At 41.3% G+C, this 24,024-nt stretch overlaps 1 protein-coding gene across 1 annotated transcript in view; it reads right to left on the bottom strand.

Annotated features, from left to right (window-relative positions):
- The window catches only part of SYT10 (synaptotagmin 10), a 61,627-nt gene that overhangs the window by 19,951 nt on the left and 17,652 nt on the right, over positions 1-24,024 (bottom strand). Inside the window, exons 2-3 of the mRNA XM_090043323.1 lie at positions 17,893-18,250; positions 4,091-4,655 (exon numbers count right to left, since the gene is read on the bottom strand). Coding sequence (XP_089899449.1) covers positions 4,091-4,655; positions 17,893-18,250 — 923 coding nt within the window. The remainder of the gene's footprint in view (positions 1-4,090; positions 4,656-17,892; positions 18,251-24,024) is intronic.

Here is a 24,024-nt window from a genome sequence, read left to right as displayed (position 1 = left end):
ACAGTTTAACCTGTATATATTAAAAGGACATATTATTGCCTATTTCATTTGTCAGTAAAACATTTCAAGAGACTAGAAAAACACTGTAATAATACAAGGATTAAAAGGGCGTACAACAGTCTGATGAAATAATATGTAGCTGAAAATTATTTTTAATATGTTTATGGGTCACATTTTACAAAATATTTCAACCAGGAGAGAGTTTATTCGTAGAAGTGCAACAGTGTACTCGATGTTATATTTGTCGAATGCCTAAAGCTTGTGACAGTTTTCCTAAATGGCAAGTTTTTGATTTGAAGTTGCAAAACAGTGGTTCATTAACTCCAAACAGGATATTTTCACAGTAAACTAAGCACTGTAATTGGGCATTTTTTCCTGCAGTTTGGAAGAGATTTGTACTAGCTACAGCAGCTAAGAATGGAATAGTTTTCAACCAGATGTGTATTAGCATGTCTCTCAGTAGCATAATTTGGTTGGTACTATAGTCTGTTGAGAACACAGTGTTGGACTACTTGACGAATACAGAAGGCAGAAATCAGTCTATGGTAAAAGGTTAAGTGAACATTTAAATTTAAGGTACCACTGAATACTTAAAAACAGCAAAACAGCAACAAAACTCCAAAACTTAATGCTATACAGTAATTTAATCAAAATAACCACTCAAAACTAAGGATATGCAATGCTTAGTGTTAACGATGAGTACAAAATTGCTACGTCTCAATGAAATCAAAGCATATTAAAATTGTTTTGTTACTGGGTTAGAGCCTTTGCCAAAGTAATTGTAATCTTTTAAGCAAGAAGGATAATTGGGAACTTACAGGGATGTTAATACTGTATCTCAGTTGTGATTCCAATCAGAGTGTAAGGGTATGTGTCCATGGCTCAATGCAGCAGGATGTAGGGATACCAGAGCTCCAGTAGTGTGTGGTGATCTTGCAGGTGAGTGCAGTGATCCATTAACATAGTTTTACTTGTTCTAGAACCTGAGCTAGTATTTCTGCACAGTTCTTCACTGTGCTGTATAGATATATGAGCTCACTGAGTTCTAGCTCGCATATCTAGAATGTGCTCCATTTGTTGTAAGGACATACCATAAAAGACCAATTAAACCCCATTTGCTCATGACATGATACACATTTTTTAGTCCTACATTAACAAGCTAAAATACAAAGTCCAGTGAAGATAAGTAGAAAAAAGATTGGTCTTATTCATACACTGTACCATAGTCAGGTATTTTCTCTGTTTTATCTAATTATGATAATCTGCTCATAAAATCAGCAGTAGTATGTGTTCCAAATGACCTACTGTATTCGATTTTACTATCAGAAGGAGGCAGCTGAGGGACAGCTATTTGTTTTTGTCTTTTTAAAATATTGAATAACTGCCTGAATCATTACATGTATGGTATTTAACCACAGTATTAATAGAAGTACATTAGCAAGGTAACATTATTTTCTTATATTATGTACTTATATGACTCTTAGCACCTGATTACTGCTCAGTCTTTATCCATTTATCCTCACAGAACCCCAGTGAGAGTCTTTTTTATTCTGATTTCAGAAACAGGAATAAGTTAGTTGCCCAAGGTCACACTGGAAATTGTGATAAAACAAGGACTTGAATGCAGTTCTCACAAGTCCAAGACTTACACCAGAACCATAGGACAATCCTTCCTGTCTCCAAGAGGCCATGTTTCTTAGATTTGCTAGGCCAGGGAAATAGTTGGTAAAACAACTAGTCTGGATCAGCTTAGATATGCCTGTATTCCTCTTACATTTACACTGCACATCTTGTGTTGAGAAGCTAGCCCTACCTTTCATAGTATCAGTCAATACCCCAGACTATCACTTAAGATACGACATATTATTGTCCTGAGAATGAGAAGGAAGGCTAATTTTTCTCATTGGTTTTGGAGGGAGGAAAAAAAATAGCTGCCTGTCTACTTTAGGGAAGTGACATGGTTACTGTAGCTTGTGGTTTGTGACTCAGCCTTCAACCTTCAAAGAGAATTAATGGGGCTCACAACAACTGGTTAATATCCTAGCTCCCTGAATAGACTCTGAGTCAAGCTGGTCATTTTGTTTAGGAGGAAAAACAATTAAATTGCATTTCAGTGAATTTGTTTTTATTTTTAATTTTTACTTCTAATGGTTAATGTGCAGAAGATGGAACAACAGAACAATCCATCCTAAACTTGTAAAATTAATTAACATTTGAAAAACACTGTAAGATCCTTGAATGAAAGGTACAAAGCATTATCATCACAAAACAGAATAACCTTAAAAAATGAGCTTCTTGAAGCAAAACAACACGAGAAAGGAACTAATTAGATGATTCAACACAATTTCATATTCCGTCAAGAGAAATTGTAATATCACTTATGCATCTTTATATGTCTATGCAATATAGTAATCAGGATTGATGTCTGGCAGGACAGTCATGATACTGAGGTCAGTTGTTTAAGCATGTGAATGAGAGGTACCTCTGATAGTGGTTCTTTGCTTTTGCACTGCTCTGTATCCAACTAAGTACAACAGCAACAGGAGGTTGAGACACTAGGCTGTGCAATCAGCTGTTATAGACAGGAGGCTGCAGGCAGCATCAAAAGAATCAAAGGCTATGAGCAGACTTTGACTATGGTGCACCCAGGCCAGGAGGCAAAACATAGGGCAGATAGGAAATGGTGAAAAATGACGGCATAGGGGTCACAAACGAGGCAATCAGTGTCAAAGATGAAGGAGGTGAAAAAAATAGAGAAGAACCAGAAAGTAAAGAGACTAGATAAAAACAAAAGGAAGGCAAAAAGAGGGCAAAGAGAAAGAGTGGGAAACACTGACTAGGAGAAGTGAGGCAATGGGATCAGTGTAATAGAAGAAAAAGAAACATACTAAGTAGGAATGCATGTAGTAAGAGGCTGAGTCCCTCTCACTTGGGGTATGCTACAAAGGATAGTATATTGCACCCACATACTTCTGACCCAATCTCCCAGACACCATAAATCCTGTCTGTGATACTAGACCTGCTCATGCTGAAAAGCATGGAGATAACATATGGCTTGGGGTAATATAGACACTCCAGTTGCCTTATGAATGGTGTAGCAGACAAAACTCTTTTTTTTTTAAACTGTCTGATGCTGACTGGGAAAGATTAATTTGACTTTCTGGGTTAGGAAGAAAACACTTGGCAGGGAGCCTGCTGTAGTTGTAGCAAAACATCACCCATCTGATAATGTTTGTTGGTGACTTATGCAGGCCACAATCCTTTTTTTCTTATTTGAAACAATAATCCAATTCTCTCAGTTTCCAAATTTTCTCTACATGTCTTGCTGCTGTCTACTAATATCAAGTGTCTGTAGTCACCATTAGTTGTAAAGAACATAAGACATACCATAGATCCTTTTAATTCATTACTCTGTCTCTGACGATGGCTAGTAGTAGATGCTATACAGGAATGGCATAAGAAACAGGGCATGAGTAGAAATCTCTGACTCTTGCCATACCTTTTCAGTTACCAACTGCAATGTTTAGGGATGTCTAGGGTCTGAGGTTACATTCCCAATTGTTGCTTTTATAGCCCCTACTGGACTATCAAAGCATAAAACTGATGCTTCATATAAGGTCCCCTAATCTAAGGCAGCTGTTAGACACCATTTTAGGCACCAGGATATCTTATCCTCTACCATTTCTTTCATGTAGATCCCAACAAATGAAAGAGTGTGAACAGGAGCATCATGGTCCTGGCTTTCAAGCAGAGGGATACTTTAAAAGACAAAGTGTTTTCCTAATAGGAAAATTGTTAGCAAACAATAAAAATTGTTGTGAAACAGAGACTCTTTCGAACATACGATTTAATTAATAAGCCTAATTTACATTTGTATCATTTGCCATAAGCATACTTCTTATGTTCCAAGAAGAGGGCCTTTTTCTAATTAAATTTCGTAGCTTAATATGCATCTTATTTTCCATGCTCAAAAGGAAAATGCTATCAAGTGTTTTTACCCAGGATGCGATGATAAACAATATAAACTCTCCATACAATATAAAGCAGAAATGAAAATATCAGTTTAACACTTTTGGGACATATTACTTACTGTGGTGGCACAGTGGATGTCTTTCCATACAGTGGCTTCCCTGGAGAGATCAGAGACTTCAAAAAGGTTATCAAGAATAACTTCCCCAATCATGTCATGTCTAGAAAATCTGTCAAAATCATATACACTGAAATGCAGTTTCCTGTTGCTGAGTTGATCATAGGCTACAGGAAACTGAAAGATTTCATCAAAGACAGGATTTAAAGTCTTTCTGTGAACCCGTGTCTGAAACTTCTTTTTCCTATCTGGAAGAAGGTAAATCTTGACGTAGGGGTCTGATGTTCCTGTGAAGTCTTTAGCAGGCAGATCTAAGGCTTTGATAATTGTAACAACAAGAAGTTCATTTTCATAATCATACCGGAGAGTAAAGTTAAGCTTTCCACAGGTTTTCACATCTTCTTTCTGGCCATCTGAATCAACAGATTTCTGTTTATAGAGTTCTGGTTTTATTCGCCCAATGCTGGTCGTTGTCTCTCCCCTTTGCAAAATCGGATCGGTCCCCATGTTAAAATCAACACTGGAAACTTGCATCTGCCTTGGCAAGTGCCTCCTGAAAGAATTGTGCCTGCACATACATATACACACATGCACACACACAGAGAATTAACTTGGGTTATCTCCATGAAATGTCTGGATTGTACCCAACCATTTTGCAAAGTTTACATTGAAAGAGCTTAGGGGTTGGGTTTTTTTTCCCCGTAAGCAGTAAAACAATCTTGAGATAAAAATATCATGAACTGCATACAATAAAATGTTGATATTTAAATCTTTAACCCATTTTTTTTGCAATACACATATCCACATGCCTTATTTTGAAGAATGCACAACTGAAACTGCAGTAGACATTTTGGTAGTCAGCATGAAACAACTCAAATGAGGCTAATGTAATGAGGCTAAAAGGCCATTGCCAATTAATACCACTTTTGTCATAGAATGTGTCCTGGGATCTTTAATAATCACAAGTAGCCGGGATGTCAGTTTTTCATCAGATCATATAGACAGTGACTTTGGCATCACCCCTGCAGTGTGATTAGAGTGTTACTTGACAGCAAAGAGCACTACCTACAAAATCTCTATCAACCCTTCCTCTCACTCTTGGGTGTTTTCTATCCCAGTATTTACCAAGCTCAAGTTTTTGAGATCTAGAAAGACCGTAAGTTGACATGCCTACAGGTTTTGAGCACAGCACTTTATTATTATAGGTCCCAGTTCTACAGATGTTTTAAGTCTCTGCTGGACTGATAGCACAGCTGATTTCTTCACTAATGCTTTTAACAATTCTAGCGGTTTTAAATTTTAAAGTGTTATTAGACATTGCTCATTTTTGTCTGTGTCAACATTCACGTAATGCTACCAAAATAACGGATTTTATTAACATAAAATAAAACAATTTGTACTTTGCTATAATTGAAAATATAGAGAGTGCACTTAACATGTAATACCTTTGGATTAAAATAACATTAATGGGAACTTTGTCAAGAAAAGTACAGCATCAGCAATGTAATGTGTTTTATTGTAGAAAATGATGAAAGTTAAAACACTGTGGGTGCATCTACACATGTAATTAACACACAGAAATAAACTCTAGTGCAGTTTGTGCTGGGGTCAGCTGCTCCTGGGCACAGCATCTGCATGTGTACCTGGGACCCAGCAGTTAGAACCAGGGCAGAGCAGTCCCAGGCTGGTAGGGGGCCTGGGGAGTCAGCCCTGAGCTCTGGGTAGTGGTGTCAGGTGGCAGAAGGCCTGGTTGGGGCATGAGGGTGCTACAGTGCAAGGCTAGGTACCATGCAGTCTCCATGCTGTAGCATCCTTGTGCCCCAGCCAGCTGCTGTCACAAACTACATGTGTGTTGAGGCTGCATAAATTACTCTGCTATAGAAGAGTACTGTCCTGGACAGTATTATCTTATGACAGAGTTAATTAATTTACTGTGTCCTAATATGGAATATGGGCATGCATGTAGACAGTGATGCTCTCCTGTAGAGGTAATTAGTCAAATTAGCATAACCAAATACTAAATAACTGCACTAACTGGTGTTACTATGTAATAGCATCCCTGCGTGGTTTTTTTCTGACACTACTGTGCAGTAGCAATGAGCTACTATGCAGTAGCTTGTTACTACTGCTCACTAGCTTCACTTCATGGTTAATGCCCCCCAACACTACTGCATAATAGCAATGAGCTAGTGCACAGTACCTTATTGCTACTGCACAGTAATGTTTCATGTAGACATGGCCACTGTGATCTAAATGTCCAGGTTATATTTTTGCCATTCTAAGATTTACCACTTCTATAAGCTATATTGTAACAAACTCATTGCTTGCTCCTATGAGTGTGTTTATACTTATGTCTTTAAAAAATTACCTGCCCAAACTTCCTCTTATTTTTTTTGCAATTAGTTCATTATTAACACCATATACAGGCTTGCATTTTTGTTCAGTTGCCTAATAGGGCAGTGGATTGAAATCAAGAGGTATTTCAGCTCCTTGATATACAAAATACTTCATTGAGAAACTATAATGCATTATTGTGTGGATACAACTTTTATTTATGTTGCAAAATTCACAGATCACCAAACTACTCAGAATTAGCAAGGCCATACTGCATTGAGGAGGGATTCTGCAGGTATAATAACGGGCAAGAAAGTTTTTCTCTGTAGCTGCTCTAGTGCTGTTTTGTGCAAGGAACAATATCCTTATAACACACCCAGAGAAAGAACATCCATAGTTTAGACTGGATGTGGTTACAGGAAATCTAGATGTTTCTAGTCTGAAGCTGAGATAAAGAAGGCACATCACTGGCAGCATACATTTTATTTTTTAAGACATATAAACTGAACTCTAATAAAGTTTAAAAATACTTTCAATTGGTATGTCTACATGGCAGCCATGCTACATACCTAAAATTGTAATCTGGAGGCTTCCAAAGTTTAGATATAATGGCTATAATGGCCTCAAATCTGCCCTACACAAGCAAGAAAAGCTGAGTATGTGAGGGAAACAGGGCAAGTGCTTATTGACCAAAGCAAACAAACTGGGTCCCATGGATTTCCCGCCCCACCCCCCTTCTTGATAACAATGTGAAACAGCACTTGTAAAAAACCAGCTTGTTAAAAAAATCAGAAATGTGATATTCAGTCACCCATTTCCTCTTAAAATTTCAAAATGTATAGTATATAGCAGGCTCCAGTGAAATTAGTCATTCTTCCTGAGTGTTACTGAATAAAACAGTGCAGCTGCAGGCTTACCCTCAGTGGGAACCAGTAGCATGTCTGCTCTACTAAGCCAATGCCCTAATTATATGGGACCTAGTGAGCGTTCTGAGTCATAACATTTCAACAAGAGAGCTAATTGTTCTGTTAATTAGTAAGATGCTTCATTGCTGTCATGGCAACACATTTACGTTCCTTTGTTCTGCATTAACAAAGGATTTAATGACTGTTATATTAAAGTACAAAGATGTCAGCCAATCAGACTTTGGAGATGTTGCATGCTTACTGCCACAGCTCTACTTTGGCTCTTAATAACAATAGGATAGACAACCATGCACTCTGATTCACTGTATTTCCAATAAAATAATAATAATATTAATAATAATAACTAACTGTAATATAACATATTTAATCAGGGTTTAAGGAAAGAGCTTAAAATAACAGGCATGGTTTCTACAGATCAGAAGAGAAGTATTTTAGCTAGGAACAGATGTTGCATTTGTTCCTGGACAAAGTGTGCCTGTATTTGTCTCAGACCTGAAATGTCCTGGGATTGCAGTGTATACATACTACCCTTCTAATCAGGGTTTAGTGAGCAGCTGAATGGACTGCCACTTTCTGCCATTGATTCAATGATGCAATTCTGCGGTAACTGTTAAGACACACTTTGTGGTGTCCCAGGACAAACTGTTAGTACTTCTTATCCTGTCAACTCATTTAGGATTCATCTAGAGACAATGGACATGGAAGTCTGAGCAACTGCATTTTGTCTTGGGATAAATTGGCTTATCCTGGCACAAATGTGACATCTGTTTGTAGTCTTAGTGTCATAAAGGTTTGTACTTATTTTTATAGGAAAATAATATGAAAGTGCTTTCTGTTTACTCAGTTAAGGGCAGCACCCCAACCAAATAAAAGAGGGAGATTGGTATTGTGATTAAATCTGGACTTAAGACAAAAGTATTTGATTTCTGGATCTACAGACTTCCCCTATGACCTTCAGCAAATCATTTAAGGCCAGATCCAAATAAATGGACTTAGGTGCCCAAAGTAGTATTTAATCAGAATTTAGGGCCCAAGGTCCAAAACTATAATCCTGATCCCCCTTCTCCATCCCAACTCAATCAGGGTTTAGAAAGGGACACTTTGCCTTTCACCTTAAGTTTCTGAGATGTTTCTAGTTTTGCCTTTATGCAGGCCCAGGAATGCCTCACATTTCATGGGACTGAGCAACTAAGGCTGCCTGTGCTTGGAGGTGAGGGGGGGAGGGAGAGTGTTTTAATACCCAGAGAGCACATCGGAGCATGCATATAGACACCCTTAGCATATAGACATTTCATGCCTCAGCCTGATCAGGATCTAGAAACTAGGCATTTTCTGCCCGAATCTCCAGCAGGCCGAGTTTCATGAGTGCTCTTAGAGCAGATGTAGCACAGTGACAGGAGCAGTTCCACGTGGAATGCAGTGGTGATGCTTTCTTGTAAAATACAGGCAGATGAGGGGAGGTGAGGATGACAGTGCCTTCTTTTTACACAATATTTTAATAATTGGCGTATTTGTGCAGGACAAAAAAGACTCAAGTTCAGTTCCCTCCTTTGCCCAAGGGGATTGAAGCCCACATTTTTCATATTCAGAAAGAATACCCCAGTTTAGGAGACAGGTCTTCCTGAAGTGCGATGGTGGTTGAGGGTGGGGGACACTAAACCCCTCCTGCTGAAGCTCAGCCACTGAAATAAGAATTCACAATTCATTGGGCTTGGAATAGAGTGCAAGAGTGAACATGGCTGTACCTAACTGATCCAGTCTCTTCTCCAAGGACTGTTCATACATTTTACTTATCACAGTTTAATCTAAAATACGCAAAATGGTCTTCAAAGGAGGGATCAAAATCCAGTCTCCTCCCTCCCAGCTGAAGGTACTTTCCACTAGGTTGAAAGTCATGATAGAATATGCCTATTTTAAATTCTCATGAAACAAGGATATAAGGATATTCAATGGAATAGTGAAGCAATAAAGTAGACAGTTTCTGGCTGTCTTCAGTCCTGAAATATGAGGGATAGTGTCGTGCAAATTATTTATGTCTTCTTACTTTTAAAAATCCTTAAAATATCCTTAAAAAAGGCTTATATCCTTGCTCTAAATCCTATGGTGGCCATGAGTTCTATAGGTCAATTTTGCACTGCAGAAGTGGTGTATTATCAGTTTTAAATTTGTTCCCTTTGAGTTTTGCTGATGGTTTCTTTATGTATTAGGGGAGGAGTAAAAAGATGCACTCAGCTAACCATTTATTATCTTGTATAGCTCTATCATTTCCTCTCTTATCCTTCCATTTTTAAACAGATTTATTCCAGTCTTTTCAATATTGAATCATAAAATGGCCTTTCTGCGCCTCTAATTAGTTTAATGCTTCTCTTTGAAATCCATCTATATATGGATATTATATATAATATGATATCTATCATATTAGAGAGCACTGACAGACATAGGGGGAAAATGTGCTTTACCGGAAGCAGCAGTGTGTTACTTCAACACAGCTCCACAGTGTCTGTATTGATCGGGTACTTCAGTGGAGCTTTTTGGCACTTTTATCTAAAGCTGATTCAAGTGCATATTAAAGCACCCAATCTATACAGATGTTGGGAAAACCAGGTGCAACTTATGTGATGCTGCTTCTGGGCATGCTCTGGGCTCAGCTTGGGAACACATTGAGTTTAAAATAAAGCCTGGTTTTGCTTCCCCCCCTCCAACATCTGCAAGCAGCAATATATATAATGATATTATATGATCTATAATATTAATATGTTGACTTCATGGGACATTAAGAGGTCAACACCTCTGAAAATCTGTTTGTGTGTGTGTAAATTTAGACACTCAAAATCAGGAGACACCTATGCAGGTTTGGCTTAAGTGACCTAAGTCCATACAGTTTGTCAGTTAGCACCAGAGATATTACATGAAGTTTCTAGACAGAGGATACCCATGGCAAGTGTGGCGGGAGCAGCATCTCGGTCAATGCTGGTACCTGAGCTGGTAGTGACTGTAGCTCCCATTTTTGAGCCCCCTCCAAGTTGATGAATGGGGCTGATGCCCTGATCACCCATCCCTAGTTACACTAGTGTTTAGCACCATACTTCTACAGGGGGCATCTACACGAGACACTGCAGAGTTGCCTAATTAGATCCACAGTAAACCATCACTGTCTACACATGCAGAGCTATTAGGCTGGAGTAAACTAATGAACTCTGCTGTAAGTTAGTGCTGCCTGACACAAGTACTATCCAGCAGTGGAGTTATTTACTCTGCCACACCCTATGTGTAGATGGTGTCCGGGACTGGCTGGGGCAGAAGGGTGGTACAGTGCAAGGCTGCCTCCCGGCTAGCCCCCCACTGTGGCAACCTTGTGTCCATTCTGCAGCACATTGAGCCAAAGTGGAGTAACTCTGGGCTGGCAGGCTGACCCCGCCATCCTCTGCCAGCTGGGACTGTGCCACCCTAGCTCAATGTGCTGTTGTCTGTGACACACATGTGAACACTGCACCCAGAAGAAATAAACTCTGGTGTGAATTGTGCTGAAGTTTATTGGACTGCATTAACATCACTTGTAGATGCACCCGCTAAGAGCTAAAGAGTGGGTGGCTATGCATATATATACCCTACAGCTAACATATAAATGCAACTTGTATAGACATACACAAGCTAGCTTAAATCTAGATAGCACAGGTCCCAATAACATTTTAGCTTTAGCACATACAGATTCAGCACAGGCTGCAAGCTTACCTGAGAAGTTCAGTAAATACTCACTGAACTTGATGGTGTCATGGCTATACTACTATAATTATCTGAACTAGCTAAGTTAAAGTTAGTTTGGGTATGTCTATGCTTACACAAACTCCCAGGCCCACTTCTGTCTGCAAATATACTAAAAAACTATCATTTATTTTTTTCCTTCTTGAAAATGTAAATGAGGAATTTAAGGAGCCAGATTATGAAAGCAGTACCATGCATCAGGGAGTGTACTCCTGTGTCATTACCGGGTGAGCTCCTTAAGTAGAAGCCAAAGTGTGCTCAAGAGGTGCAACAGTGGTGCTGAAATGCTCATTCTGTTGCAGTTTACTGCTTAATTGGGATCAAGAGACTGAAGAGTGACTTTTCTTAATAAGCAGCCCTTGTTCATACTAGCAGGAAGTATGGAAATGATATACGCTGCTCCAATTAAGCAGAAAAAACATAATTTTCCAACATTAACATGTCTCTGTGTTAAAAAGTACCATCAAGAAATCATGATCAGAAATATTTTATTACACTTTGGATTGTTTCTTAAGGTCTTCACTCTTCAGTTACAAGTATTTCATATCATACCATTTCTTTTATTAATAAATGACTAATGCAAGAGGGCCAAAATGTATCTTGCTTGCATAGCAGGCTGCTGGGTGCAGTGGAGATAGCAGAGACTATTAGGGGCTGTTTACTTTTCCTTGATTTTTCTGCCCAGCCCAGTTTACAGCAGCATAGGGGGTACTGTAATGGAAGTTAGGTGGCAAAAGCACCTGTTAGACATCTACCAAATGAGTACAGCCAGTGCACAATGTCTTCCGTTCACTTTCTGTTTTGGCACTCCTGACGCAGTACCTGCAGTGAGGGCGGTACACAGCCAGCTATACCAGCTCTACTCCTAGTGATGGGCTCCAACATACATAAAGGAAAGATAAGAATCAGAATTTTACTGTCATTGGGCATGTCTACACATTACCCTACAGCAATGTTGTTACTGTGCTGTGCTTTAGTATTTCCAAGAAGAAGTACTAAAACACGGTGCATTAACCGCCCATGCTGTGCCGTGCATGCAGTACATAGTTAGTTTTAGGTACTACTTCACCATAGATCATGCATCATGCTAAAAAGGGGCTGTGCGCTGTTACAGTGAAGTAGCTGCTTGTCATGTGATCGCTAAGTTGCCATAGCATGTTGTACAGCAACATAGCATGTTGCTACAGCAATGTAGGGTGATGTCTAGATGTGCTCTTTGTGCCATATACGTGGCACAAGGAACAAGAAGCTATCCAGACAACTGACCTACACATCCAGTTTTCTGATAGAGAAAGTTTGGGGAAGTGATTATCACCTTACTGAATGTGACAAGTTCAAGGAGCAGTGTGCAAACAGCTGCATGAAACAAATATAAACGTAGAGAAAATCAATTTGAAAACAAGGAAATATCAGGTAAAAGGTCACAGTGTTGCTTTATATTATTTGAAAGAATAGACAAGAAAATATCTTCTATTATGTATACTCAGCTTTTAAGGGAATCATTCAAAGCCTACAGAGGCAGACAGAAATTACATTTGTTGTGTGATGGGCCCCTTGAAATCACCCTAAAACCATGCCCAGACAGAAGAGCACAGCTGTAGAACCCTCCAATCATGTGACAAATTAACCCTCATTGTATGAGGATTCAAATTAAGCCACTCCTACGTGGAACAACTTAATTTCCATCTGCTTTGGCTGCAGCACAGTCTCTGGATTGGAGGGGTAGAAGGCAGGGGAGGGAGCTCCCTTCTGGGGTTTTTTCAGCCCTACTGGAGTGGGGGAGGTGGATTGGAGCCCCTTGCCTTGGGGTGAGGTGTCTAATCTACCCACTTCCCCCCACACTAGTGGGGCTGAGAAAACCCCAAAAGACCTCCCTCCCTTGCCTTCTCTCCCGTCCCGTCCAGAGACAGCAACAGAGCTGGGAGAGGTGGGGTGGAGCCAGGGAAGGTTGCAGTCCATCCCTCAATCAGCTTCAAATTGAAGCCAATCCTTCACCCTGCCAGTCCAACAGCTAACATCTGTTGGATTGAAGGGATTGGTCTAACTCATGGAGATTTCTATCAATCACTCTGAGTTAGACCAAGAAGCTGCACTTCTGTCTGTGCCCCTACTCTCCAAGCACATGGCTAGTCCAAAGTAGGACTGTTTGCCAGGCCTTAAAGAGTCCCTTTGTGGCTGTGGGATGGAAAGAGAGAAAGACCCTCTTGCAACACAACCAACTAATACTTCAGAGAATATAAATGACCATTATTTGTGCTCTTCATGATTCTTCCTGGCTCCAAGATCCTATATGGTTTTATGTCTGGTTCAAGACCCATTAGAGGAGCTGGTTTTAGGGCAATAGTTGGGAATAGTTTCACGTATTACTTTTCTTTGTAAAATAGCACATAAAGTGTGCATGTTTGTTTTGCAGTTATACGTTGTTTCTATGTATTCTTTAACTGAAGTATCTTGGGGTTTACATTACCTAATGATTATTAGGGCTCTGTGAAATTTTGCTACCAGTTTTGTTTCAAGGCTATTTCAACCTGTTTCAAGATTGAAACAGCAAAATTGAAATGAAACAGATATGGTTGAAACAGCCTTGAAACAAAATGAGGCAAGTCAAAACGTTTTGCCGTTTTGACACCGTTTGGACGTTTTGTCCATAGGCTATAATGGGAAACAGCCTATAACGTTGTCATTTATGGCCAGATTTTGATGAAACTTGCAGAAATAGTAGCCTCTTCTGAGTGCATAAAGCAAGCCAAGTTTCAAGAGGATAGGTGCAGCAGGTTCAGAGAAATTGCACCCCACATTCTTGAGAGCCAAACTTGTGTCATGTGTATGTGTTAAGCCACAGTGGGGTCAAAACTACAGGCATGCTAGCCCCTGCAGAGGTCACAAAGCCTGCCCTGTTTCAAGGAGGTAGGTGCAGGGGGTTCATAGAAACTGCACCCCAAAATCCTGATAGCAAAACTCACGTCATGTGCATGTGTTAAGCCACAAACGGAAGGCTTGCTAGCCCCTGCTGAGGCCATGAAGCCTGGTAAGTTTCAAGGAGATAGGTGCAGTGGCAAATTGCATCTCAAGCTGCAGACAAGCCAAACTTGTGACATGGGTGACACTGTACATGTTAAGGCACAGCAGGGTGAAAGCTGCAGGTCTGCTAGCCCCTGCTAGGCCACGAAGCCTGCCCGCTGTTAAGGAGATTAGTGCAGGGCTTCTGGGTTCTGCACCTCTGGCCGCTGACAGACAAAACTTGTGTCATGGGTGCTTGTGCAACTGACTGTCTCTGTCTTGGGGCGTGGGGGAGGGGAAACTACTGCAGGCCTGGCTGCTAGGCCCTGCTGCCCCTTGTACAACTGCTGCCTCTCATCAGGCAGCAGGACTGAAGATCCCCCATCACTTGCCACGACAGACCTAGGGGTAATGATTGACCACCATATGAACATGAGCCAGCAGTGTGATGCTGTAGCCAGCAGGGCCAACAATACTCTGGCATGCATCAATTGATGCATCTCCAGCAAAAGCATTGCAGAGAAGTGATTCTCCTGTTCTACTCAGCACAGGTGACACCACAGCTGGAGTACTGCATCCAGTTCTGGACTCCGCACCTTAACAAGAATGTGGTAAAGCTTGAGAGTCCAGAGAAGAGCTACCCAAATGATCAGAGACTTGCATGGCAAGCCATATGAGGAAAGGCTGAGGGACCTGGGACTCCTGAGCCTGAAAAAGAGAAGGCTACATCAGAAGCGTACATCTAGGGCTTGTTGAAAAACTGTTCACCAGGGCACCCTTGGGAAAAACTAGGAGTAATGGTCACAGTCTGGAGACCCTAGCTGTGAAGTAGTTTTTCCTAATGTTGAGCCTGAAACATGCCTGAAACAATCTTCCAGGAGTTTGTGACCATTACTCCTAGTTTTCCCCATGGGTGCCCTGGTGAACAGTTGTTCACCGAGCCCTAGATATAGCGGTAAGTTGATGTATCAGTAAGCAGCTACCAAGTCCCCTCTCAACCTTCCCTTTTTCAGGCTGAAGATTCCCAGGTCCCTCAGCCTTCCCTCATATGGCTTGCCATGCAAGTCTCTGATCATATGAGTGGTCCTTCTCTGGACTCTCTCAAGCTTTACCATGTCCTTGTTAAGGTGTGGAGCCCAGAACTGGACGCAGTGCTCCAGCTACAATTTCACCAGTGCTGAGTAGAGCCATGTAGAGCAGCAGAATCACTTCTTTGCAATGGTTTTGCTGGAGATACATCAATTGATGCATGCCAGCATATTGTTGGCTCTGCTGGCAACAGCATTGCACTGCAGACTCATGTTCATACTGTAGTTAAGTATTAACCCCAGGTCTTGGTGACAAGTGATGGGGGATTTTCAGTGATGGGTGACAAGCACCCATGACACAAGTTTTGCCTGTGAGCAGCTAGGGATGCAGGGCCCCAGAACCCCCCTGCACCGATCTTGTTGACAGCTGGCAGGCTTTGTGGCCAGAGCAGGGCCTAGCAGCCAGGCCTGCAGTGGTTTCCCCCCTGCTCTGCCCCAAGACAGACACAGTTGCACAAGCATCCATGACACGAGTTTTGCCTGCCTGTGGCCAGAGGTGTGGGACCCCAAAACCCAGAACCCCTGCACCTATCTCCTCGACAGCTGGCAGGCTTTGTGGCCTCAGCAGGGGCTAGCAGGCCTGCAGCTTTCACCCTGCTACGTCTTAACATGCACAGGGTTACCCATGTCATGAGTTTTGCATGTCCGCAGCTTGAGATGCAGTTTCCCCAAACCCCTGCACCTATCTCCTTGAAACTTAGCAGGCTTTGTGGCCTCCACAGGGGCTAGCAGGCCTGCAGTTTTAACCCTACTGTGGCTTAACACTTACACGTGACATGAACACAGCATCATTGGGGTGCAGTTTCTCCAAATCCTCTGCACCTATCTTCTTAAAACTTGGCACACATCATGCCCTCCAAAGAGGATACCATTCCTCCAAGTACCATCTAAATCCAGCCAGAAATGACAAAGTTATAGCCTGTTTTGACCTTCTCCATTATATCCTATGGGTAAAATGTTGAAACAGGGTTGAAACAGCAAAACATTTAGACAGAACAAAATGGAACAGCTCTTTCGACTCGAAACAAAAGTCAAAATGAAATGCTGTTTTGTCAAAAAGTTGAAATGCTAGTTGAAACGGAGCGCTTCCCTTTTGCACAGCCCTAATGATTATCTAATTATCTAATAATGTAGATATTGGTACATGAGACATGCTGGCTGGGGATTTCCAATTAATACCAAATTATTTCATATAATCTTGTCACCTTTCAACTCTGTCAATCCATGTCCCTTTATGTCTGGTGTGACATGCATTTTTTTCACATATATCTTTCTATTATTTTGGAAAAGTTCTATACAATGGATCTGGTTCCATGTTCTATCTTTTAGGCAGTATAACATAGAAGCTAGAACACAGATAGAATGGGTATAAACTATTTATGCACCTTCTGATGCTTGAGACATTGCAGAGGGCAGTGTCCCTGCTGGAATCAGGTCAGCTTTCTCAAGGAATGTTCATATTTATGGCAGTCTAGTATCATTGCCTATTCATGGCTCCACAGCCTGAAGTAGCTGTAGTAGGATATGCTTCAGTCACTCACCATCCCATTCACACTACGCCCCTGACAAACTCCTATGGTAGCCACTGACCAAGAGGGCAGCATAAAGTTGTCTATGTGTACAGGAGGGTCAGAATCTATCTCAATGTTATCTTGAAGAACTCATGTGCTTCTGCTTTAGTGGAAAGTATCCAAACATTTATTGGGTAACACCTGGAGTGTTTTACATTATGCACTTATCATTCCCATTTGCATCATGACTTTCAACCTGTCTTCCCAACCATCATTTTCCCTTTCTAAGGAGGATTGAAACATTTTTCCTGATGTAAGAAGTAACTTTTGTTTTTCAGTCTTTAATATCACATGTTCCCTAAAAGCTTCTATCACACTATTTTCAAAGATCCCTTTGATCCTGCAGGTCCTGCTAAATGTGTTGCTTTTCAGCCTCTTGTAGGCTAAGATCAATTGTAGTGGTAATTTTTAGCTTGCCATGTATTGACATACTGCAGTACCTTAACTGGATTAAAAGATGATATTTTCTATTAACACCTTTAGAGGTGGATTAAAAAGATCTCCATGCCCAGATATCACTAGATCTCTCCATTTATAAAAAAAAAATCTGAATGAAAGATGCTGTGTTTTAGGAGTACACTGAATGGACCTATATCCTGGTGAGACTCAAATCTTTAATTCTTTTTTATATGTCAACCCATGCCTTAAAGGAAAGTGCCATCAATGATAAAATTGTAATTTACTTCATGATGAGTCTAATTTTCAGCTGTAGGAGCAATTGCTGCACCTATAAAAATGTACTCACTAACTGCACCTGAAAGATGGGGTCTGTATGCCTGTCTTGCTTTGCCAAATAGCCCTTAACTTCCCTTTCACAAGAAAATGTTGAATAAAAATTGTCAAAAGTAGAAATATACCTTTATGTACAGTTGCAGCAGATATTGACTGATGCTTTCATTTAGAAGCAATTATTTGAATATAAATCTTAACTTTTCCAATTATTTATTATTGCTGTTCAGTGACATTTTTGCAGCAATTGTGATGATTCAACTTAATAAGACCAGTGTTTTATCTATAACTTTTCAACACAGAATGAAGAACCTAACAACTCACAGATGTTGATTCTCTAATTTTCAGGAAAAGCCAAACTGTTATCTATACTCAATAAATTGAAGTTTTCTTACCTGGATGATGATGTAGGCTCAGTGATCTGCCTCTGCATGCGTGCATGTTTGATTAGATGTTCTTTCAATGCGTTCTGAACCTCGGCTGGAATGTCAGGTGAAGTGTGACTGATTTTTATGGCAGCCTCAAGGATTTTTGCTGAAGGTTTGCCATTTTCTTTAATCTCCTTTTTCTCATTGGTCTCAAAAACCTCAGTGGGAGCATTAGAGTTGCTCTGAGGGATATTACTGGGGTTGGAAGTCAGAGGTTTGCTTCTCCAGCATGGCCAACATAACTTCCAGAAAACAAAAAGCGAGACGACCAGCAAGGCAAGCCCACAGAAGCTCACGACCACTGCGAGCAGACTGACTGAGATGTCTGCAAAGAATCAAACATGAGGAGCTCATCAGGACAAACATGGAAAGAAAAAGACAAATGACATGTAGACATCAGTAAAGACACAGAGTCTAGACAACTGCACTGTGTAGAGCTTTGGGGTTATGGAACCCCTTGATATAAACAAGTTTCCCTTTTCATTGACATCAAAGGGTTTGGGATCACACTTTAAGTGAGAACAGGGAAAACCTCAATGAAGTAAAACCACACAAGCATATGATTCAAAAAATTAAATTGGTGAAGATATTTCTTTGAGCATACACTGGTAGAGATTATCACATATACCCAATCACTGATATACAGATCTTTATGAACTTCCAAATTTTAGTTGCATGAGATGGCTACATTGGGAGTTTGCCAAAAGCCTAACAGCAATACACCAAGAGGTGCCTGCTCTTGTGTTTTATATGTAGAAATGTGACTGACGGAGGCTAAAAGCCCAAGGTTGCTTTTAGCACTTTGGTACCTACGGTCTGGTTACACTTCTATAGTGAAAATGACACTGGCTTTGAATCTACATCATAATATGCAGTAAGCAAACCATGTACCAAGCAGCACACTTTAGTTTCACCTGACAAAGTAGGTTATGACTTATGAAAGCTCATGCCTCTCTGAACCAGTTAGTTTCTAAGGGCGCCTACAGACATGTAACAAGGCTGCTCTGATGCACTGTAATTACAGCGTGTCAGAGATTAATCGACTCTGCTGGAGTGTGGTAATTACTGTGCTCCAGCAGACTCCAGCGTCATGTGTATCAGCATCTCCACACTGAAAAATGGTGGCAGGGGCCTTTCAACTAAAGCTTGTTTGATGAGTTTCAGTTAAAGTGACCCCATCACCATTTTTCAGCCCAAGGATGCTGTTACACCTGACATCCAATAACGTCATCAAAATAAAGAAAACAGTTCACATCACTGAAGTTTGTGAAAGGACTCATTTTTTAGGGATTGTTGGTAGTGTCCATTAGAGCCTTAATTAGTAGCATAATTGTATGGCACTCTTCAGTTTGATTAATTCAGTATTATGTTATGTTATAAAATATAACTAAAAATCTTTTCCTTTTGAAAAGGGCCATTCATATGTTTTAAAAATATTAAATACATCCTGCTTAAATATCCTTTAAGCAATTGGTGCTACAGCTCATTAGAAAAAGGTTTGACAGTTACACAGCTAGTATTTTGTATCCAGAGCTTCAGGCTACATACTATTAAAGTGAACCAGTGGAGAAATACATTGATCAATTTGAACACATTTTTGCTAAAGCATCATAGAAAAAATATTCCTCTAACAACATATTAGCTCTGTGAAACACTATGTAACTATATAACTAAGGAAGCTTAGAGTTCCAGCTGAAGATTGGACCAGGTCTCTTTAAACCTATAATTCCAGGGATGACATTCAGTAACAAAGAATGAGCTCAAGGCCCACACATCTTAACAACAACAAAAGAAAAAAAAGAAACATTTAGAGTCTTGAGATTTTAAAGGCCTCAGAAAAGTACAGAGTGGAGTTAAACAGAGAACAAAACAGATAAAAGCAAAAAGTTCTATTAAAAAGAAAAGAAATAGAACAATTCTCAGAATTATAGATAATTAGAAAGGAGAAAAAAAAAGGGTAATTCTAAAACTTCAGGTTTTTCTTTAAGTCTAAGAATTTAGGGCTAGAGTATATGACAGTCATTTGGACTCACAATGCCAGAAAGTCATCCAGTGTGGATTTGAAGCCAGCAACACACAGGGCAGTGGTTGGGGAGCTGTGAGAACCTACCAGGGATGTTGCACTGCTACTTCTGTTCTAGATCTTCCAGGTTCATCTGAAGTAAGAACTGGTGAAGCAGAAGTGGCATATCTGCCTCTATAATGTAATGTAGGCAGATATGCAACCTCTGCTGCAGCTCCATCTTGGTTGGGCTCTGCATGCCTCCTGAAAACCAAGGCACTTGGGAAATTTCACCCCATGGCAGCAGTAGCCTTGGAGAATGATGTTGCGGCCACCAGGTAGGGCTCGCCCCATGCATCTCTGTGTTCTTGAGCCAAACCAGGAAGAGGTATAACAGAAACCGAGTGATTGCCTGCATAATGTAATGCCCCATTTGCCCCATATGCCTGTTTCCAGGAGACAACATTCAGGGTAGGATCTGGAAGGGCTGTGGCAAGAGCAGACACTCCTACCATAGCTGCTTCCTAACCTGGGAGGTGCACTGCACAGATTCACCTGGCTGTAGCAACTGTGGCAGCGGAGTAAACATAATATAATTATGATGATCTAATTAACTGATAACAAATTAATAATAGCAATGCAATTATGCTTTTTAAATGGGATGCTGCAAAATTTTGAAAAGTTGTGAAGGAGTGCCTCGAGTCTAAAAAGACTGAGAACTGCTGATATAGGGAATCCACAATTGGCTTCCATAGTTAATTACTGTCAAAATTAAAATGTGTGCCTATTTTCTAATTTGTATTTGTGGGGCTTTAGCCTCCTGCCGCTTGTTCTGATTATGGTTTTTTTATCTAAGAAAATAAAGAATCCATAAGGATGTGGTATTTCCTCTTTTTGAATGTATTTATGCACTAACATCAAGTCACCACCCAAATTCTTTTTGATAAGTTCCATGCACTGAGCATTTAAGTAAAGCTGGACAAGAAATGTTTCCTATCCTGAATTGTGACAAAAAGCCAACATTCTGAAAATGCCTGTGAAGTGACAGGTCACTTAATTTTAGCTCAGGTCAAATGGAACATTTATAAAAATTAAATTAATTTGGTTGAGACAGTGGTGTTGACGTGAAGACTTTAGCTTCTTCAACAATGGGCAGACGTTCATGGGAGGAGGACTGCTATCAAGAGATGGGATCCATCTGACAAGAATGGGGAAAAATATCTTTGGGTATTGTCTATCTGTAAGGAGGGCTTTAAATTAGCTTTCACTAGGGATGGTGATCAAAACCCTCCAGCAGCAGAGCACATAGTCCAGAGGGGAAAGAACTTGAACAAACAAGTCAATTCTGGGAAAAAGTCAGTGAGCTACAGGACTGCATCAAGTGGCGCAGAAGGGAAGCAAGGAGGTCAAAATGCAAAATATATCTGATGTATATGAAAAACTTTTACTCTTGTTCCCTGGCTCAGGAGGGAGAAGACAGCAAGGCAGAATGTATTTATAATGAAAGGTGAAAGATGCGGCACCAATATAATGGTGGGGATTTATTGCAGGCCACCTAATCAGGAAGAGGAGGTGGATGAGGCACTGATTCTTAACTTGTGTGGAAGGCAATTTTGTTTTTCATCAAGTGGAGGAGACAACAAGGGGATCATGTATCTTGGATTTTTTTCCTGACCAGCAGGGAAGAACTGGTGAAAGATGAGAACATGGTGTAACTTGGCAGGAAGTGATCACAATGAAGTGGAATTCCAGATCCTGAGACAGGGAAAGCATGAGGTCAGCAAAATTAGGACGCTAGATTTCAAAAAGGCAGATTTCATCTGACTCAAGGAGATAACAGGCATGGTGTCCTGGGAGGAGGGCTGGGAGCTTCTAAGGGTCACAATATTGGAACAACAAGAAGAGGTTGTATAAGTATGCTGGCCAGAAGAGAAAGACCAAAGAAGCTGTGGTTCCTCTGTTAACAATCCAGGGGGAACTCCTAATTGAAGATGCAAAGAAGGTGGAGCTATTCAATAGCTACTTTGCCTCAGTCTTCCCCAAACAAACCTGTGGTCATATACCTAAAAGGGATAATCTGGATAAGGAAGGGGGCAATCTGAGGGAGGAGAGAACAAAAGAGACTGTCAGAGATCTGACAGAGGCCTGAATGAAATCAAGTCAGCAGGGCCAGATGAGCTTCATCCCAGGGTCCTGAAAGGAACCAACAGAGCAGATCTTGGAGCCCTTGTCAATGATCTTCATGAAGTTGTGGGAGATGGGCCAGGTACCAGAGGATTGGAAAAGGGCCAATGTAGTACCTCTCTTTAAAAAAGGCAAGAACTAGGACCCAGGGAACTATAGACTGGTTAGCCTCACTTCAAAACCTGGGATCTTATTGGAGCATATCCTAAGGAAGGCCATGTGCAAGCATCTAGAAGAAAGAAAGGCTGATTGCATGCAGCCAGAATGGATTTATGAAAAATAAATCATGTTAAACAAACCCGAAGTCTTTCCTTGACAAAGTAACTATTTGTGTGGATGAAGAGAATGCAGTGGCTATATATATCTGGACTTCAACAAGGCTTTTGACAAGGTCCCACAAGACCTTCTCATAAACAAATTGGAAAAATGTGGACTGGAAAAAAATGATATAAGGTAGATAGAAAACTGGCTCAATACCTGCAAGCAAAGGAAAGATTGACAAGTTAGGCTAGAGCTACCAGGATGAACTTCAATGTGGACAATGGGTGACATCTGGCTAGATACAGCATATGGAAAAGGACTTGGGAGTCTTGGTAGACCACAGACTCAATATGCAGTGAGATGCAGCCACACAAATGGTGAGTGCAGTTTTGGGATGCACCCATAAAAGCATTAGGTACAAGACATGGGAAATGGTAGTGCATCTCTACTCAGCACTGGTTAGGAATCATCTGGAGTACTGTGTGTAGTTCTGGGCTCCACATTTTAAAAAGGAAGTGGAGAAGTTAGATAGAGTCCAGAGGTGGGCAACAAAGAAGATCAAGGGCTTGGAAAGCAAGTCATACAAGGAGAGGCTGAAGGAGGCAATCTTATAGAAGTCTTCAAATACTTGAAGGTCAGCCATTAGAGAAGAAGGAGAGCACCCTTTCCTTCTCGCAGTAGAGAGGAGGGTGCAGACCAATGGTCTGAAGTTGCAGAAAAGAGTTGATAGTAGTCTTACATAGAATTTAGTTTATGGTTTGTATGTGATTGTTTGGATATGGATGATCCTACCTCATGCAGGATGTTGGACTAGATGACCTCTGGAGGTCCCTTCCAGCCCTGCTTCTCTATAGGTGCTTGTACACATGATGGAGGGTTTAGTTCTTCCTAAATTGAAATGGTGGGTTTTTAAAAAACAACTGTTTCCACCATTTCAATTTAGGGAGAACTAAACTGAACTAAACCCCCATCATGTGTAGACAAGGGTTAGGGGGACTGATCCTTAAAGCTAAGCTGCCTTTCCCATGGTGGACAGGGGTGGGGGGAGAGCTGCTGGCTAGCTAAGTGGTCCCTCTCCAGCAGTGGCGCTCCCCAGGTGGCACCCAGCCCAGGTGGTACCAGGGGCACTGCAGCCGTGGAGGGAGGCACCGGCACCTGCACAGCTCAAGCAGGCAGGCAGGCTCCAAGAGAAGAAGAAGGAAAAAAAAAGGTCAGGCTCCTCTATGCTGTTTTTCTCCCCTTCAATCAAGTCTGCCTGCACTGGCTGCCGTCAGATCACACAGTCTCTGAGCTGTGCAGGGCCCGATGCTTCCTTCTGCAGCTGCAGTGCCCCTGGGACCACCCAGCCCGGGTGCCAGCAGGCAGGTGCTGCCCGGGAGATACTGCCACTGTGGAGAGAAGCACCTGGGTCCCCCGTAGCTCAGGAACCACTTGGCCCACCAGCAGCTTGCCTCCCCCAACCGCCACTGCAGGAGAGGCAGGTAAGCTCCAGCATCCCTGCACCATCCCTGCCACCTTTCCGCTGCCTGGGACCACCTGGGAATGGCTGGCTTGCCCCTGGGGCAGAGTGGCAAGACAGCAGGAGGGCAGTTGGGTGTGCTGGCGGTGGGAGAAGGTGGTCGGGACAGTGCATGGGGCACTGGAAGCCCGCC

Source organism: Crocodylus siamensis, chromosome 4 (genome assembly GCF_052110815.1).
Source record: "Crocodylus siamensis isolate JL-2025a chromosome 4, ASM5211081v1, whole genome shotgun sequence".
NCBI lineage: Eukaryota > Metazoa > Chordata > Crocodylia > Crocodylidae > Crocodylus > Crocodylus siamensis.
The sequence above is the reverse complement of the archived record's forward strand: the minus strand, read 5'-3'. Positions and strand labels throughout refer to the sequence as shown.